General features: G+C 50.8%; 3 protein-coding genes across 3 annotated transcripts; 2 read left to right on the top strand and 1 right to left on the bottom strand.

The window, feature by feature from the left end:
- Nucleotides 1-1,106: 1,106 nt before the first annotated feature.
- LOC117862457 (late embryogenesis abundant protein At5g17165) lies at nucleotides 1,107-3,857 on the bottom strand. The gene is made up of 2 exons (XM_034745937.2): nucleotides 3,548-3,857; nucleotides 1,107-1,702 (listed from the first exon to the last, which is right to left on the bottom strand). Exons 1-2 carry the CDS (start codon nucleotides 3,634-3,636, stop codon nucleotides 1,432-1,434), a joined length of 360 nt encoding a protein of 119 aa, XP_034601828.1. The 5' UTR covers nucleotides 3,637-3,857; the 3' UTR covers nucleotides 1,107-1,431.
- Nucleotides 3,858-8,229: 4,372 nt separating this feature from the next.
- On the top strand, nucleotides 8,230-9,833 carry LOC117865482 (large ribosomal subunit protein uL11z). The gene is made up of 2 exons (XM_034749694.2): nucleotides 8,230-8,822; nucleotides 9,643-9,833. Exon 1 carries the CDS (start codon nucleotides 8,320-8,322, stop codon nucleotides 8,818-8,820), a length of 501 nt encoding a protein of 166 aa, XP_034605585.1. The 5' UTR covers nucleotides 8,230-8,319; the 3' UTR covers nucleotides 8,821-8,822; nucleotides 9,643-9,833.
- A 5,677-nt stretch (nucleotides 9,834-15,510) lies between these two features.
- LOC117865650 (probable transcription factor FL) lies at nucleotides 15,511-18,738 on the top strand. Its single transcript, XM_034749881.2, has 3 exons — nucleotides 15,511-16,137; nucleotides 16,345-16,754; nucleotides 18,068-18,738. Exons 1-3 carry the CDS (start codon nucleotides 15,732-15,734, stop codon nucleotides 18,419-18,421), a joined length of 1,170 nt encoding a protein of 389 aa, XP_034605772.1. The 5' UTR covers nucleotides 15,511-15,731; the 3' UTR covers nucleotides 18,422-18,738.
- Nucleotides 18,739-18,993: the final 255 nt, after the last annotated feature.

An 18,993-nucleotide genomic window follows, 5' to 3' on the forward strand; every position in this document is an offset into this window, starting at 1 on the left:
GGAAAATAATCTGAACATGAAGTGGAATGCTCTAAACTTGTCTGCCACAGTAACAATCCACATGAATACATATGGTCCTTGTTCCTCGGCCACCATTCTTAAATCCTGCACGCATCTTCATTCAGATTCAGATCGAAATGCTACCATCAGATGGAGCTCGTCCACAGCCAGGTTATCCGAGGCACGGAAACAAATTTGACCCTGCCACGAGGTTGTGTGGCTCGTCCACAGCCAAATTGGGAGTGCTCCAGTTGGCCACAGCGTCGCTGCCACAATATATTATTGGATCCACTATACCACTATATTGGAGCTACATGATGCCCAAACGCGGAACACGTCGATCAAACAGTAACCATTGTCACGAGTCACACACAAGTCACAACCACTCAATCGCTGATTCAGCCATGTGGTTTTTTCTCACACGTCGTCCTCAACCATGAATGCCAATGACAGCGATTTCAAACCAAAAACAGAAAAGAAGCCGTACACGCACGTATCTGGAAATCTTTATACTAGCTGTTATCGAATACTTGCACTACTAGCACTGATTGGGACACTAGTGTATCACATCCACAGGCAACACCAACCCACATTTGCGCGCTCCGTTCCAGGCAGCACCAACACGCCGTCGAATGAAACCATCTGTGTTCGTGGTTGAGTTTGGTGGAACAAACCTACCAAACGTGCAGATTAACAAAAGCAGATCCTTGCTCCGAAAAAAAAGGGCAGATCAGAAAAAGAATTCATGTCATAGATTAGCAAGATCATAACATACTTACAAACCTAATGTCAGATTCGAAAAGCTTTGAAGAAATGTCAATATAGCATGCTCAATTGACCAAAAACCTCACTGCCACGAAAATATTCAATCCCGAAGAGGCAGGGCAGGCGACGAACTCATCGTAACGTTAAACACGTCGATACAGCACCAGCCACTCGCCCACTCCAATTCAGCCGTAATCACGTGACAAGCGTGGTTACCGATTGCTAAACAATCACCGATTGGATTCATGTCGCCCTCTACTCTGAATTCCTGATGCGGACTGATTTGATTTCAAACCAAAACGAAACCAACCATAATTGAAGGGCATCAAGGACATGAAACATGCGCAAACCAGTGACCCGAACACTTATATAACACGGATAAAGGACGCAGGTACATCACACCCACAAGCAGGACATGCGCGCATCTCCTGCTTGCTCTTATTACAGGCACGGGCACGAGCATCACGTTGCTACTACAGCTACTACCAGTCCTGATGCACGCCATGCCTGATACTACTACCATAAACCCAGTATTAGCACAGCCACACTACTACTTCCAAGCAGTATTATATCGGTCGATAAGCAAGGGAGCCCAGCGGAGCAGAGTGATAGGAGTATCAGTGCCGGGCTCTCACAAACTTATCGGCAGTGGGCTGACGGCCGGCCTCAGGCGGCGGGGGGCGGCTTCTCGACGTCCTCAAGGGGGCGGAACCACACCTTCTGGTCCAGCACCGAGCCCGCACCATTCGCGGCGGCGTCCGGCGCGCCGGCGGCCTTGTTGGCGTCCACCGCCGCGGGGCCGAACACGCCGGTCTTGGGGTGGGGGCCCCAGTACTTGTCGGGGTTGGCGGCGCCGCCGATCACATCGTCCGGCACGAACGCCGGGCGCACCTGGTCCTCCAGGTTCTTGTCGTACGCCGAGGCGTGCACGGCCCTCCTGCACAAGGTCGCATCCAGTCAGAACTCAGAATGGTGGACGAGCAAACGAGTGTCTGACGATCCTTGTGACAAACATGGTTTTAACAAGAGTGCTTAAGATCCGATGAATGAATAATCGTTCTGCAAGCAACGATGATACCACAATCCCAGGACATGTCACGACAAAACAACGACAGAAACCAGGACAACCCCGGGATCCCGATACCAAGGCAGACTGATCTCGTTCGCTGCATTGTGCGCACCGTGCGACAGGTTCAAGTTCTCCTGAATCAAGGTTACTGCTAGCACTTGTTTCATGTTCGCAAGAAATTTTGAAGACGCACGAGGCGTTGCATGCCAAAACCTTAGCAAACTCTTTTAAAAAAACCCTTAGCAAACACGAAGCGGCACACCAGCCCATGGCGATGGCGCACGTGCCCCCGCCTCCGCCTCCACCTCCACCGCTCCACGCACGGGCGCGCGCGCGCGTGCACATGGGCGGGCCGTGAAGAGGATACGCGAGCGAGCGAGAGAAGGCGAGGGCACGACACGACGGCCGAAGCAGCTCGCTGTTCGGTGGGTGCGGATAAGAGCGAGGCGGGACCGGATCGAGTCCCATCCGTACCGCACCACGCCCCGGTCACCCTGCACCGTCCGATGGGCTTGTCACCTAGCAGAAGGCCCCGGCAACGGACGGCCCCGATCCGGTCGTCGGCCCTGTGCAGAACAGCCCACAGCAAATCCAGCGATGATGGGATCGAAAGGGAATCGTACGGGCCGGACGCGAAAGGATGGGCCCGCCGGACGTCCGGGCTTCTGGTTCTCGGGCCCCACCGCCAGACGGAGACCCACTTCTGCCTCAGACCTCAAGAGAAAGAAACCTTTGAGTGGAAACCAAGAGAAAGAAACCTTCGGGTGGAAACCTGAGCGACGGATGGCGGGTGGAGCGACAACCGACAACTACCGCGCACCAGACTCATCTATCCATCTCTATCTCCAATTCGCCACCGAGAACTTTTCCGAAAGTGAAGCGTTGGGCGCGGCTTGGTGTACACATCCTGTGTGCGTGGCTGTGTCGCCACTGCTGCTTCTCATCTTCTTTGTGTGGGTGCGCCTGGAGCTGGAGTGGAGTGTGGTCAGTGTGGGGCCTTGCCTTTTCCTCCCTAGCAGAGGCAAGAGTTTTTTTGCGGATTTTGATGGACTGAACTGGGCAGTAAAAATATCTCCGTGGATCTCACTTGATCGATCGGGAGTCTGCTAGTTCGAGCGTGCAAGATGATTAGGTGAAGTGCCAGCCTTCCAGTTTCCAGGTGCTCTTGCCTATTGTGTTCTCACACGGTCAGATGATCACTAAACAGCTGGGCGATGTTCCCAACGCAGAGGATTGCCGTATCTAGATCATGTAAGAAGACGATCCTTCAAGTTTAGCAGTAACGTCTAGACATGTAATCGCATAATAAATCGACAGAATACAAGATTATCTGCTGAATCAGTGGTTAACCACAAAAGCTAAACATTCGTACTACCATGTCGGAAGAAAAGCTGCAGGGAACGCTATGCAAAGCACCGAAAGCCCGAAAGCAAATCTAAAGGATGGCCTAAAAAGCACATCTCTCTGCTACAACAAGATCATGGACGAACTTAACAAGAACACTCGCCTACAGAAATACTCCTACTCCCTTGTCGGAGGAAAAGCTGCAAGCAACACTAAGCAAAGCTAGGAGGCCTAAAAACAAATCTCTCTGCAACAACAAGATCTTGGGCGAGCTTAGCAAGAACAATCGCCTACAAGAACTAGGCGAAAATAAATCACACGACAATAACCGCAAGCGGGCATGCCAGGTGGCCGTCGTTCGTCATGTACCTCGGGGAGGCGGCGGCCTTGCCGGCCAGGACGCGGCTGACGAAGCTTCCAGCGATCGCCCGCCCCTTGGAGCTTGCCGCTGCTGCCATGCAAGGACCGACCGTTCGGGAGGGAAGGGAGCGCAGAAGATGAATCGCCGGACGGACGAACAGTCCTGTGCTGCGACTGCGAGATTGGGGGAAGAAGTCCAAAGGGAGTGGTGGGTTTTCAATTCCTTTGCACTCCTCCGGCTGCCCCCCGTTTTATAGCGCTCCGGGCCCCGGGGGGCCGGCAGGCTGAAGGCACCGGCATGCCCGGTGCCGCCGCACCACCGTACAGCGCCTGCTACTGCTATACTATACCGCGGCGGCATAGACAAAAAGCAGACGGAACGGGGATTGCTTGACGGCAACCGTTGGTGTTCACTGCGATTGGGACAGCCAGCTGTGCGTCGCAATACCTACCATTGTACCAACGGCCAGCGGCATCGCTGTCCGGAGGGAGACGGCATCTTGGGACCTCCCCTCCAACGCTGGACCGTCCGATCATTGCGTTAACGTCAAGCTGTCAAAGGTGTGTTGCTGCTCGTAGAGTATGCTATTGTTGTGTGGTTTTCATCCCCTGGGAAATGGCGCTTTCCGTGCTTGCATTTCTTTGGTGGCAAGTGTGCGTAGAAAAATAACAGCTCGGCTATCCCCGGTCGTGCAGGCTGGAATGGCAGACGTAACGGAGCATTTGTTTGTCTAATAATGGCTTACTTCAGGAATTTACATTATTCAATCCGTGACAGGGGAATGGACGGTGGATGGTTTGACCATAGGACGCCGAGGGAGAGATACTGCATCAAGTTCTTCGCATGGGGGGCGGAAATTTCGATCAGCAAGAGTCAAACTTCCCAATTCCCTTATCCACCGTTTTCAGCTATGATACTGTGCTAACTTCCCAGTAGCATGATGAGGGATGCCATGCGGTCAGAAAAGAACGGGAGTGAAAAGAAAACCAACAACCATTCGGCTTCAGTTCCTTTTTACCCCGTTTCCATAATCCATATCATTCATAAGCTATTACAAGTGCAGTACCTTTTCTTTCTTCGGAAAAGGAGGAGGTCAGATCTTGATCAACACAAACTAATAGGCCTGGTTTGGTTACTCTTACTTATTTTTAGCACCCGTCACATCGAATATTCAGATACTAATTAGAAGTATTAAATATAGCCTGTTTACAAAACCCATTACATAAGTGGAGGCTAAACGGTGATACGGATCTATTAAATCTAATTAGTTCATGATTTGACAATGTGTTGCTACAGTAAACATTTGCTAGTGATGAATTAATTATGCTTAATAGATTTATCTCGCCGTTTAGCCTCTATATGTGTAATGGATTTTGTAAATAGTCTACATTTAATACTCCCAAACGCTACCTAAACAAAACATAAAAGACAACGCGTGTACGGCTGCCACCATTAGCCCAAACCTATGAGAATCCGGCATATTATTAAAGAAGCAAACAGGCCATGACCAATGAGCCAATGAGCCGCCGGATCTCGTCTCCTCTTTCGCGCCTTCGCGGCACTGCGCTACCTGGTGGGGGCAGTACTCCGGACTGTACCGGGACGAGTAGTTTAGCGGGGCGCATCATCAGAGAATATGCCCGCCCTGAGATGCTGATGCAGCGCCGCCGACCAAACCCATCTCCCCGCGGCAAGTCCCTTCCACGTCAGCCCGCACGTGCCGTCATCGTGTGCGTGGGAGTAGTGGATCAGGCTGACAACGAAGCGCGGGTTAGGTGACTGACAGAGGTGTTAACTGTCCAGTCAATTTTCAAGATTTCAGTGACTTGCCCCCTCTGCCGTTTACTGTATTTTCGTTGACTCCAGAGTCCACAACATCTTGCGGCGATCGATCCTGAATCGTGGCAGGCAATTATCGCGCTGGTGAAGGAAGGAGATGGATGCCGGAACGGCAAAGGAAGCGTCTGCAGCAGCCCGCACACGCTGCAGGCCAGTGTTCTGCCGGCGACGTCAGGGCTACCTGCAGCAGCCGTTCCGGAAGGCACGTCCCATGCCAGATGCTATCTATCCACTGGATAAGCAGTTAAGCACCGTGCCGGAGACACGTAAAGTAACAAGTCACGTGACGGACGTAGGCACACGGCTGCAGCCATGAGGTAGCCATCCCTCGTCGTGTCCGAAACCGTCGCCCCAACGCCATGCACGCCGCGTAGATGACACACGGCGCGGCCAGGGCGCCGGCCGCTGCAGCCGCGTCGCGAGGCATCTCGCGTCATCCGTGCCGTTGCGAGATGCCATCGCTGACCCATCCTATGGCTACCTCCATGCCCCGGGCTTCTTCAGGGTTAAGTGTGTACGCTCGGGATAGCGCAGAGATACCGCCCGGCTCGGTTGTTGGGTTGCGCGGGCGGGCGCTCGACACGTCGCGTTCCCGCGGCATGGGATGATGGGACGGCAATGGCATCGCGCCGTCCTCGAGTGCCACCGCCGCCCGGAACCTGATGCGGCTTGTACGGGGTGCGCCCTGGCCATCCGGCTACTCGGAGCGGTCGCTACTTGCTGTATACACTGCAGTCTGCTGGGATAGAATCTCGCCGTCCGAGCGCGATGAATCATGGCCTCATGGGTCAGATCGATGCGATTGGAAACCAACCACTGCGGCGTACGTAGGTGTACGCTGAGAGCGACTTCAAGATTACTTCAAAAAATTCTTCCCAAAATTATGTATTAAGATTTTTTCAAAAAGAATTTCCCCAAAACATACGAATCCACAGCAAATCGCTAATAAATAGCTCATAATATTTTTAAAACAGACCACGTCATCGTATTGAGCCCATCAGAAGGGACGCGCGAGCATGCGGGAATCAGGATTGGGGGAGGAAAGTCAACGCTAAAATATACGCGGTGGTAGGTTGTTTTTTAGCGTTGCTAAAAAATTGGGAAGGTTTGGTGGATTGTTGAAGTTTGTTTTTTCTCCTTTTTTCCTAAAAAAGTATTGGGGGTAAGATTAGCCGCCTCTTGGAGTTGCTCTAATGTAGGGGAATTTAGGGGGTGTTTTGTTCCCATCCCTAAACTTTAGCACCTATCCCATCGAGTGTTTAAATACTGATTAGAAATATTAAATATAGACTATTTACCAAACTCATTACACAGATGGAGGCTAAACGGCGAGACGAATCTATTAAACCTAATTAGTCCATGATTTGACAATGTGCTGCTACGTAACCATTTGCTAATGATGGATTAATTAATAGATTTGTTTCGCCGTTTAGCTTCCATCTGTACAATTAGTTTTATAATTAACTCATATTTAATCATTTTAATTAGCATCCGAAGATTCGATGGACTCGGACAGCTCAAGCAACCAAACGCGTGGTCGGTGCAAGTGCAACGGGGCCAAAATCTAGTGCATGGATTCCAGGGCAATTGTACGTATGAATTGCGAGCGCTCAACTTTAGAAGACGAGAAGAATGAGGTGCTGTGGTGTCTGCGGAGCCGCGTATTATTGGTTTGCCAGAGGCGTTGGTGAAAGCAATGAACAGCGTGGTGGGACAGACGTACGTACAGTAAAGACTAGACTAGGCGCATTACCCCGGGAAAAAAAAGGGGAACGATTGAAGATGAAGAAAATAAATAACCTGGATGAGGTATTTATTGCAAAGAAGAAAAAAACCCTTCAATATCCGTATGCATCTACGCCATGTTTTCGTAACGCACGGCACAACGACATTTATGCGACGTGATTCCTTCGCTGGAATTTCTGGCGCACTTGTCCCACGACAACTTGCGCGAGCCGTGCCGTGCAGCGCCGTGCCACGGACACGACTCGGCCGAGGATGCCCTCGCCCCTTTCCACGCGCTGTTTGGAGCGAAGCATAGCATAGGGAGATGATACCTCCAGCACGATGCATGGTGGCGCCACTGGCGCGTAGCCTCCGATCGGGAACGAGAGATAAGATAAGCATCGGGCCATGCACGCGTGACTTGTCACCCTTCGCCGGTCGGGAAACGTCGTGATCTCGTCCCCGCTTTGAATCGCTGCGACGAAAAAGACCCGCGGCTGCGATAGAATTTTTGACCGGTAGTCCGAGACTGCCAACGCGCGGCGCACGCGGCACGTCAAAGAGCGCGGCCCGCGCCGGCCACGACCGACGCGTCGGAATCGGAAGGGTGATCCGGTCGTGCGAGATTTTCGTTTTCCTTGGGAGGGAGGTGTGAGGTCGACACACGTTTGAACCATTCCATCTCGTTGATGTGGATGTTACCCTTTTCTTTGGGGGGTTGGGGGGGGGGGGGGTGGGGGGGCTGGCTTTGAAAGGGTTTGGATCGCTTTGAAAGGGTTTGGATCCCTTTTTTGTTGTTGACACGGTACGTGATTTGTCTTATCGTCTCGGATCCAAACTTCTCGTGGCCCAAACCTATGTTTCCACGTCTTTAGCCCGTGGACTTGTTGTTCAAGCAGGTTGCAGAAGTGAAGCATTCGGTCGAGAAGATACGGCCCGATCACCGCCATCTGGGCAATACCGAATCAACTCCATGGCCCAAAGATCAAAGCAAAATGGGTCCACACAGGTGTTTGTGCTGCCCTGAATGAACTGGGCTTTAAGTGGGCCTCCTAAGTGCCCGAAAAGGCCCAAAACCATTACGCGCACCGCGAGACGAAACTGAGCAGCTATATAACGCTGCGGTGTCGAAACCCTAAGCCGCCGCCAGTCCTCAGGCTCCCAAACCCTACCCGCACCCCGCCGCCGCCTCCCCTAGCTCGAGCAAGCAGCAGCCATGCCGCCCAAGTTGGACCCCTCTCAGGTGGTGGAGGTCTTCGTCCGCGTGACGGGCGGCGAGGTGGGCGCGGCGTCGTCGCTGGCCCCCAAGATCGGCCCGCTCGGTCTCTCCCCGAAGAAGATCGGCGAGGACATCGCCAAGGAGACCGCCAAGGACTGGAAGGGCCTCCGTGTCACCGTCAAGCTCACCGTCCAGAACCGCCAGGCCAAGGTCTCCGTCGTGCCCTCCGCCGCGGCGCTCGTCATTAAGGCGCTTAAAGAGCCCGAGAGGGACAGGAAGAAGGTCAAGAACATCAAGCACAGTGGCAACATCTCCCTCGACGACGTCATCGAGATCGCCAGGACCATGAGGTCCAGGTCCATGGCCAAGGAGTTGGCCGGCACCGTCAAGGAGATTCTCGGGACCTGCGTCAGCGTCGGCTGCACCGTCGACGGCAAGGACCCCAAGGATCTTCAACAGGAGATCGATGACAGCGAGGTCGAAATCCCCTCCGCCTAATGGTGAGATACGTCAGCTCTTCTTGTTATCATGCTATTACTTGCATTGTTTGGCTCGATTTCTGAAACTTACATGAGACCAGCACTAGTGTTATTGTGTTCATGTTTGGCTGTATGATTTGTTTCAGTATGCTTTGTTAAAGCCAAATTCAGTATTGATGTATGTTTAGTCTGCAGTATTATGTTGTGATTATTTTTTCAGTCCAAGTTGGAAAATTTAACGTGGCCCATTGGTTCTTGTCATGTATAATTGTCTGTCTCGATATGCTGTGATGGATTCTTTTCTCAAGACAATCTTATGTTGTATGTTGGCATGTGTCATTTAGGAAGTCTGGATGGTCATTCTAGTTCAACCATCTATTCTGTCTTCTAGGATGTTTGTTGGTCCGCTGCGTTGTTTCTTGTGGTGATGCATAGTTGTCTGCTTCAGTATGCTGCGATGGATTCTGTTTTCAATAAATCATACGCTGAATCTTGCCTTTTGGAAGTGGGGATGGCCAATTCTACTTCACCCCTTTCCCTTTGTTATCGGTTTTGTAAGGATGTTTGTTTCTCTGAAGTTGTTACTGTTTATGAACAGTGGAATGAAATGATGTAGCTTCTCTGGCAGTGGGGACATTTTTTATGTCATAATGGTTTATTTTCATCACTGAAGTAACTTTGCCCTGTTTGTATGGCACATGAATGATTGGATTATTTCCAGCCCTTAACTTTTTTTCTAGTATAATGTATTGAGGAAGATTGTCACAGTGACATTCCTTCGGCTTGCATTATGAAGAAATCCTCTACACACATCTAACCAATGCGTTCATTGTCTATGCAGGCTAGACATCTAAGGAGATCATCATCAGATGGTACTGAAGTGGTGTTTTGTTCCTTATGCTGTTTATGTACCTCACCAAACAATGTGGTTCCTCCTATTTTTGTCTTGCTTTAGTAGTTATGCCGTGAGAGACCTCAATGTTACTACTGCATCCGTTTGGAATCTGGAATGGAGTTTTAAGCACTTGGTCATCTTAAATTCCTCCTGCCAGGTGGAATTTCCATACACTGTTTTGTTCCCTTGATCAGTTTGTTCGGTTGCCTGCGTTCATCTTTCTCGGTGATACTGTGCGCCCTATTTTCAGTTATCACGAGCAGAACGCATTAGCTGACCCTGATACCATAAGCGGTGCCTTGTGCCATGCTAATGCTCAAATCTTCTCTAGGTGTTATTTCATACTGTCTGTCGCTCTTTCCTGTATTAATTTTTTCTGGAGCTTGGAGCAATTAGTCAAGTGTTCGGCTGCTTCCATAATGATCGTCTGAGCAGATAAGCTTTCAGTTCTGCCTGATTTTTAGCTTGTTTTTCTGGATCGTAAACCAATTAGTCGTGTGTTTCAGTTCGGCGCCTTCGGTAAACGCGCGAGGCCTTCAAACCAGCTTCATATTTAAGTTGTTGGCAGCACAGCATTTAGCTGGATTGTTTGGAGTCCTTAACGCTGTAGGACAGGAAGCTGCAGACATTGTTTCGGGTCGTTGCTTGCTTGGTTGGTATCGGCGGCAAGCGGAACTGCGGTCTGCGGAAGTGTCCTCACGTCCTCTGACTCATCCGGCGAACAATTCAGCTGATGCGCCACCAAGCACCAGGCACTCCTCCACACCTGTGCGTTTGTGGGCCGTGGTGGGTGCACTCTTCTATATACACCGGCTGATTTCAGCCCAGTAGGGTGGCAAGAGTGGTATGCAGCAGGCCTCGCCGGAGCCCGGCAGTGCTCCGGTGGTTGCAGCCGTCGTCCGTAGAGGCCTGGAGGGTGCGCGGTCCGGTGGCTGACAGCCAGAACGGCCGGGACCGAGCCGGTATGGTGAGCTACTGAACTGGTTGTGGTTGCGGCCGGCGGTCCGGTCAGTTTGGGTGGCTCGGCTTGGATGACGGAACAAGCAGGAGCAAAGCAAAAATGGAGCGAAGTTTCTAGCCGGACCGATCCGATCCCAAGTTGAAATTTTCACGTCACATTTTGTGGTAATCTAGCAAACATCAGAGTATGTATAGCTACCACTACGAAGGTGTTTGGATACTATATGCTAAACTTTAGCAGTGTCACATCGGATGTTCGGATGTAATTAGAAGAACTAAGCATGAGCTAATTAAAAAGCTAAGTGCACAGATGGAGTCTAATTTGCGAGATGAATCTATTAAGTCTAATTAATCCATTGTTAGCACATGGTTACTGTAGCATCACATTATCAAATCTTGAACTAATTAGGTTTAATAAATTTATCTCGCGAATTAGACTCCATCTGTACAATTAATTTTATAATTACCCTATGTTTCATACTCCTAATTAGTATCAAACATCTAGTGTCGGTTGCTAAACTTTAGCACCCTATATATTTTCCATGCTTCTAACAATCTACTGTGCACAGTGTCAGTACCACTGTGGTTTAGTGTCGATTGGTCATGCTCCTGCGGTTCCTGGCTTTCTGAGCGCATCGCTGAGAATATCTGATCTCTCTGTGCCAATTGCACGTGGTCAAAGATTCCCGGCGCGGTGGAGACTAGAGAGCCCTGACTGAGCGCCCCCAGCTTTAGCTTTCATGAGACAGTGACGTGCCCGTATGGAGAGGGTGGAAGCGATTTCACGTGCTTATCTCGCACTTCGTCTCAGAAAAAAAAAAAAAGCCTAAAGCAAATACGGGTACTGATCGTGGTGTCAACTGTCAAGGAGAGGTAAATCGTGGAGCTTCCTACAGGGCCCTACAGTTCCCCACTGCTCCTGAAGAAATGGCGTCGTGTGCCAGAGAGCCAGAGGCACTGAGATAGGTACTACAGCCTTTAGGCTACTATTCCAACGATGAAGTAAACTGCTGATTCCCACGCACGCGTGAGTGACCGAGGGAACAATCCCTCCGGTTCCTTTTCCTTTCACCCGCTGTGCCATGCGCTGAGCTCAGCCAGCATCCACATCCACACCGCACGGCTACGCTCCATAGCCTTGCGCCTTTGCCACGGGCACACCCAGTTGATTGGATCGGCCGATCACGTCCAGCCAACAAGTGATCCCATGCAGACACGCTCGATTCAAGTGGAGAATGATACTTAGGGGCCATGCTGCCCCTTGGACCCTTGGTCAGCCACGCCGCAGGTGCCCTTGAGTACGTGCTCTGCCGATGTGAGTGAAAGTACACGTCGTGCTCGTGCCGGAGCAGGTAGACATGCTGGCTTTGCATTGGCTCCCTGCCAGTACGTGGACAAAATTTGCTCACGCACACGAACTGTTTGAGAGGAGAGAGAGAGAGAGGAGGGGGGGGGGGGGGACCTGGTTTGATCGCGGTTAAGGACCGGGAGCCACGGCCTTTGAGTGGTCCATCGTGCTAATCATCTTATTAACTCAATGCCAAAGTTCGAGACGTTTTTCCTCTCTAGGGAACCAGTCAAATTGCACTGTCCGGGCTCCTGCCTCCTGACAATGGTGGTGCGTACTGCGTAGTGGGAGAGTACTACTCGGCAGCGTACCAGTGGCCTGTCAAGCATTGCGCTTGCATGCTGCCATGCTGGTGCGCGGGGGAGGCAGAAAAGCCTGGGGAGCACCTGCATCAGTTTAGTGTGCTTGCATTTGTCCGTGCACGCATTGCGGGTGCCCTCTACTGCATTTTACCGGATACCCTCCAATGATCGATCCAATAACTCCGTTTTCGCTTCTTGTTCAGCATTTTTGTCTCCCTTCTTTTCCTCTCGCGAAGCAGGAATGCGCACTTCCTTTTCTCTCCCGTCCAGTACCCGGAAATGAACTTGAAAAATATTCCCACCAATTCAAAATATTTATCACCGTTGATCTTTTTCTCACCACGTTTGACCATTCATCCTATCAAAAACAATTAATGCAAATACAAAAAAAATATAAATCATATTTAAAGTATTTTTTGATAAAGTAAGCCATAAACAAAATAAGTTTTTTGAATAAGATAAATAGTCAAACATCATGACCAAAAGTTAACCGTGAAATATTTCGTTACGGAAGCACTATAAAATATGGTTTGTTGATATAATTTCCACATCTATAAAAAATGACCGTTGCAACAACAATTAGGGAGATGGAGAAAAAGACTACATATTACCTATAAAAAAAGAGCCACTTTCGTTGATACATTGTAGGGATCGGGTGTAGTTATGATTAAGCTGGCAAACAAAAAGCTTCGTTCGTGAGGCAGTTCAGCTACTTCATAGGTTTGATTCAGCTCGGCTCTGACCTCCTAAACAAATGGATGCCTTGATTTTAGCCCGTTTTCTTAATGAGATAGCTCGCAAACCGCTCGTGGGCTGTTCTATTAGCTTATTAGTCTTGACAAATTTGACAATGCCAAACTTATATTTTATCAATATAATAACATTATTGTTATTTAATTGAAATAAAATTTTCATTCAACTTGTGGTCAAATCTAAGTACTAGTTAAGTGTAGTTTGAGTCTACCAACGTTTATGTTATGACATATTATTTAATATCGAATTTCATCTAAATATTAATGTTGAAGGATTGTCATCTTGTTAGCCAAACGAGCCGAAAACCAAGCCAAACTTGAATTTTAGGTCATTAGCCTTAACAAGCCGAGCTCGAGCTAGCTTGTTAGTAAATGAACCATAACAAGCCGAGCTAGCTCCTCAGTCACCTCTAGTTATGACACATGTAGTTCTTCCTTTGTCGCGTGGGCCAGCGGAGTGCAGGGCCCACGCATCACAGGTAGAACTGCAGTGCAGGAAAAACACGGGAACTCTGGCCCTTAGCCACAAGATCTTCTTCATAAACCTAGCACCAATTTTTTTTGCTAGCGGCATGGCCATGTGAAAGAATTAATCTTAGAACTTAGAAGGCTTCCATCGCCCATCTTTTGACTTTAGTGTCTCCTAGCAGTCTTCAATAATTTCCTTTCCTCTTATAGTTTTCCTCCTTATGGTGCGCCTTCCTCTTCAGCAAAGACACATGGACTTGCTTATAGAATGGTGCAAATGTGAGCTCGCGAGGGAACATAGTGCACACTGGATCATCCTATTGTCCTCATTTGGGGGGCTTAAGCCTCCAAATCCTTTGGGGTGGATCCACTTGTGCCAATTGGCAGCAACATTTCACCTACCCTTATAACCTACCCATTTCCTAAATTTTTAAAGTGTTAATGATCATTAATTTTCAATTAATATTTAATCCTCGCCCCCATAAACTAGACACATGCTTAGGTATTGAGCAAATTTGGCTAAGCTCGGCCTGAGCCTCAACATAGGGGGCTAAGCCTAACCCATGACTACAATTAACGGTTGGTACAATGAGGTGATGACCATACCATTATGCAAAAATTTCGCTAGTCCAAGTATTTATTCCATTAACTTTTATACCAAGAATAACAAGTGGTCCAACATAGCTCGATATAGCTCCCTCGGTGTGGCCCTTGGGCCAAAACATATCGGACCTTTTGTCAACCTGGGCCAGCCCGGCCCAGCCCGGCTCGGCTCGGTCAACTGAGTTTTGTCCAAGTCTACCACCTTTCTAGCTTAGCATTAAACATGCCTAACACGGTAGATAAATATTTTGGTAAACACTCTGACTAATATTTTGGTAAACACTATTTTGTTCACTAGTATCCTAGACTTCTTTTCATGCCATATTTTACCACACTCGTGACCTCGGTTGACTTCACCAACCTAGTTTGTGGCGTGATACAATTTGCCTAGCCTATACGTGACATGGTACTCATGTTAGAGCATCAATAATGTTATTGGAAACAAACATGAATACGTGTGTTTATGTGGTTACTGTCCCGGTGAAGACACGTCTTGAAGGTCAAGTGTACACAAAGAGAGGAACGTTTAGCTGATGGACGGGCCTTGCATCCGGGAATCAATGTAAGATACATGATTTCTCCCCATTCAGAGTCGTGAGGCATCCTACGTCGAGTCGATGAGTGCCGAGCCTCGAGGGAAACTGGGGAGTCACCCGTTGGGAATGACCTAGTACAAGAGACCGTCTTGCCCTTGGGTGTACGATGTTAACTAAGGGTAAATTGGTGCTCTACAGAATCTACCGTTCAATTTTCATCTGTATACTTATTAACAGATCATTAGCGTGGGCACGTGTTCTGATCAGAGTCCGAAGCTTTGAGGCATGGTTACCCCAAAGTCCCGGAGACCGCCAAGGTCCCGGAGATCGCTGATCCGAGGTCCGGGAGCCCGCTGATCCGAGGTCCCCGAAGCCGCCGGGTTCGTTGAGGGCGTCGACCACCTGAGACCGTCGAAGGCATCGAGAGAGCTCTCGTCATATGGGTTCTGAAGGAAGCCGTCCTAAAGAGGTTGTAGTAACTTCATTCTAAAAGATCGGAGAGATATATCCAACAAACATGAGTACGTACATGAAAACATCCACGTCGTCCGCACCTATCCCAAATTTCAGTCGATGCGCGAGAAAATCGACTTGCGAGGCTTGCAACCTGAACATCCACGTACGCCTCGACAGGACTACACGCTGCCGCTGTGTATTATTAGGCTCGCCGTTTCTTCTTTTTATGTTCCAGCACGTAATGTAGGGGGGCGTAGAATCTAGACTATCAAATCGCGAGACGACGCAGCTTTCTACAGGACAAGTCGTTTTCACGTCGTATAGCAGCAGTAGCGCAGGGCACGCTCGCTCGGAGCAGTCGGCAGACACGGCAGCATAAATGCATGCACAAAAGCTACAGTCCAGTGCGTAGCAAAGCAAGGAAACCAGTGAGGATTTGTCAAGTCAACCGGATGCCCGCGGCCGCGCCCGGAGAGCGACGCTCGCAAACAGTAGCCTCTATATAACAGCCTCCAACGCACGGCGAGCCAAGCCAAGCCTGCCAAGGTGCACAAGCAGATACACCCGGTTGCCAGCCTCTTGCACCGTCGCACGCACGCTGCACCCACGCATGGATCCCAACGACGCCTTCTCGGCGGCGCACCCGTTCCGGTGGGACCTCGGGCCCCCGGCGCACGCAGCGCCCGCGCCCCCGCCGCCACCACCGCCGTCGCTGCCGCTCGCGCCGCCTGTGGGCGCGCCGAGGGAGCTGGAGGACCTGGTGGCCGGGTACGGCGTGCGCCCGTCGACGGTTGCGCGGATCTCGGAGCTCGGGTTCACGGCGAGCACGCTCCTGGGCATGACGGAGCGGGAGCTCGACGACATGATGGCCGCGCTCGCGGGGCTCTTCCGCTGGGACGTGCTGCTCGGCGAGCGGTTCGGCCTCCGCGCCGCGCTGCGCGCCGAGCGCGGCCGCGTCATGTCCCTCGGCGGCCGCTTCCACGCCGGGAGCACCCTGGACGCCGCGTCACAAGAAGGTATACATGACAATCACATCTTTATTGTGCCCTTGTCACCTGGTTTTCTTAGCCATTTTTGTGGTTTATTTTTTGGCCCATGATGATGTGATCGCAATGCATGCATGCCAACAGTGGTCATCCGTTTCAGAGAATGTGCATTCTAGTTGAGTCGTTGTGCGTGCTTGTCAGTGATGCTGGTTTTTCTTATGCATTCGCTGCAAGCAGTGCTGTCGGACGAGCGGGACGCGGCGGCGAGCGGCGGCGTGGCGGACGACGAGGCCGGCCGGAGGATGGTGACCGGCAAGAAGCAGGCGAAGAAAGGCGGTGCAGCGAGGAAGGGCAAGAAGGCGAGGAGGAAGAGGGAGCTGAGGCCGCTGGACGTGCTGGAGGACGAGGGCGACGAGGACGGCGGCTGCGCATCGGAGTCGACCGAGTCGTCCGCTGGTGGCGGCGGCGGCGGCGGCGGCGGGGAGAGGCAGCGGGAGCACCCGTTCGTGGTGACGGAGCCCGGCGAGGTGGCGCGAGCCAAGAAGAACGGGCTGGACTACCTGTTCCACCTGTACGAGCAGTGCCGCGTCTTCTTGCTGCAGGTGCAGTCCATCGCCAAGCTGGGCGGCCACAAGGCCCCTACCAAGGTACGCACACGTAAATCAAACCAGGCGCATTACGTTACCTATACGGAGAAACATTTCATGCATTAGATCGAACACCAGCTCGTGTAGATCTAGTGACCTAGATTTCGTTCCAGCCTCATGAGCAGTATGAATGTGGGATAAACAGTATAGCATCCTTGTATATTAAGATCATTGTCAAGCTAGAAGTTGCTAATGTTCAACTTAACTTTGACCCTGCCTCAAAACATATCACTGTATGTAGATCTGCCAAACTTAATTAAATCCACACAAAAACAAGCTAAAATTAAAATTGTTTTATTCACTCGACTAATAGGAGATCAGGAGTATAATCCTAGGGGTTGTTTGCTTCTTTAGCATCTTCTAAAATTCAGTCACATCGAACTAATTAGGAGTATTAAATATAGACTAATTATAAAACCAATTGTACAGATGGAGACTAATTTGCGAGACGAATTTATTAAGCCTAATTAGTGCATGATTTGACAATATGATGCTACAGTAAATATGTGCTAATGATGGATTAATTAGGTTTAATAGATTCGTCTTGTGAATTAGCCTCCATCTGTATAATTAGTTTTATGATTAACTCATATTTAGTCCTTCTAATTAACATCCAAATATTTAATGTGATATGAATTTTAGGAGTTACTAAGTAACCAATCACCCCCTGACCAGAGTTCCTGCAATCCTGCGTCACTGTAGTTCAGTAGACAGTAGTCCTTGATGCGCAAGTACTCCTACTTCAGTACTTGTATTAGCAGTAGTAGTATTTCGGTGGGCACGCACACGCACGTCGATGCGCAAGCACCTGGAAAAGCGAGTGACGTGTCAGTTATCGGTAGGCTGGCAAAGCCTGCGCGGCTTGTGTTGTCTTGTCTGGCTCCGGCCCTAGCGCGCGTCAGATAGATGGGGCATGCATGACATGGACGCCCCCTCTCTCGGACTCCGTGGCCTGTGCCCTGCTGCCACCGGTTTCGCACGTACTCGAGCCATGTGACTGTGACCTTGCTTTGGCCTAGCGCAGCGCCGCGGCGTGCGTGCCTTCTCGCTGCTCGGAGACGGTGAGAGTGAAATGAATGCCGCACGGCCCTGGCCTGGCCGGATTCCAGGGTGATTGGATATGATAGCTTCTGAGCCTCATCCGGACGGGCTCATCGATGCGCTCCTGCGTCCGCGCCAGGCGCACCCAGCGAGCCCAAAGCTTGTTCGATCCGTGAGCTGCCTGCGCGCGCAGCGCACCACCGCGCCGCGCGACACGACACGAGCAGCTCAGCTGTCACTGATGGTTTTTGTGGTGGCTCGTGGTCGTGCAGGTGACGAACCAGGTGTTCCGGTACGCGAAGAAGTGCGGGGCGAGCTACATCAACAAGCCCAAGATGCGGCACTACGTGCACTGCTACGCGCTGCACTGCCTGGACGAGGAGGCCTCCAACGCGCTGCGACGGGCGTACAAGGCCCGCGGCGAGAACGTCGGGGCGTGGCGCCAGGCATGCTACGCGCCGCTCGTCGAGATCGCGGCGCGCCACGGGTTCGACGTCGACGCCGTCTTCGCCGCGCACCCGCGCCTCGCCATCTGGTACGTGCCCACCAGGCTGCGGCAGCTCTGCCACCAGGCGCGCGGGTGCGGGAGCCACGCTGCCGCCCTCCCGCCGCCCCCGATGTTCTAGAGATCTCACAAGCGCGGCGGCGGCCGGAGGCAGGCAGTTCGATGGTCTCGTCGAAGATGGATGTATGTGCTTTCTCTGATGATGTTGTCACTCGTTTGCTGTGTTCTGAGCTTCTGGCTAGTTAGGAATGGGCTTAGAAAATCAGAAGAAAAGGAGTGGTGGCGCTACTTGTTGGGCCTGAGCAGGCCGGGACACCAGTTTACAGACAGTTTGGATGACCCACGCAGTATGTTGTACTGTATCTTATCCCTCGTGAATGGTTAAAAAAAGTTGTATCCCTAAGTGTGATATCGTAATTGTGCTTTCATAGCTGTCCATTTGTTCTTCTAAAAGACCTGTTCCATGTGTGGTTTCTGGTCCACAGGAAAAACCTTTGAGCTGCACACAAATATGCACGAGACACATGACAAATAGTTCGTCCACTGCATATTGTCAAAACACACACACACACAATAGGGAGTAGGGACGAGGGCAGCCAAACCAAACGGATAGAGGGACAAGACAGAGATAGAACACACATTACAAATCTTCCACATGAGAGGAGGCATCGGTATTGCGAAGGTGGCTCTACA

The sequence above is a fragment of the Setaria viridis genome, chromosome 7, assembly GCF_005286985.2.
Source record: "Setaria viridis chromosome 7, Setaria_viridis_v4.0, whole genome shotgun sequence".
Classification (NCBI taxonomy): Eukaryota; Viridiplantae; Streptophyta; class Magnoliopsida; order Poales; family Poaceae; genus Setaria; species Setaria viridis.

Bases quoted from the DNA above. Each gene is read 5' to 3' on its own strand.
- LOC117862457 (XM_034745937.2), bottom strand. From the start codon at position 3,636: ATGGCAGCAGCGGCAAGCTCCAAGGGGCGGGCGATCGCTGGAAGCTTC. The intron at 1,703-3,547 runs GTACATGACGAA...GACCTTGTGCAG, and splicing joins AAGGCCGCCGCCTCCCCGAG to GAGGGCCGTGCACGCCTCGG.
- LOC117865482 (XM_034749694.2), top strand. From the start codon at position 8,320: ATGCCGCCCAAGTTGGACCCCTCTCAGGTGGTGGAGGTCTTCGTCCGC.
- LOC117865650 (XM_034749881.2), top strand. From the start codon at position 15,732: ATGGATCCCAACGACGCCTTCTCGGCGGCGCACCCGTTCCGGTGGGAC. The intron at 16,138-16,344 runs GTATACATGACA...CGCTGCAAGCAG, and splicing joins GGACGCCGCGTCACAAGAAG to TGCTGTCGGACGAGCGGGAC. The intron at 16,755-18,067 runs GTACGCACACGT...GTGGTCGTGCAG, and splicing joins GCCACAAGGCCCCTACCAAG to GTGACGAACCAGGTGTTCCG.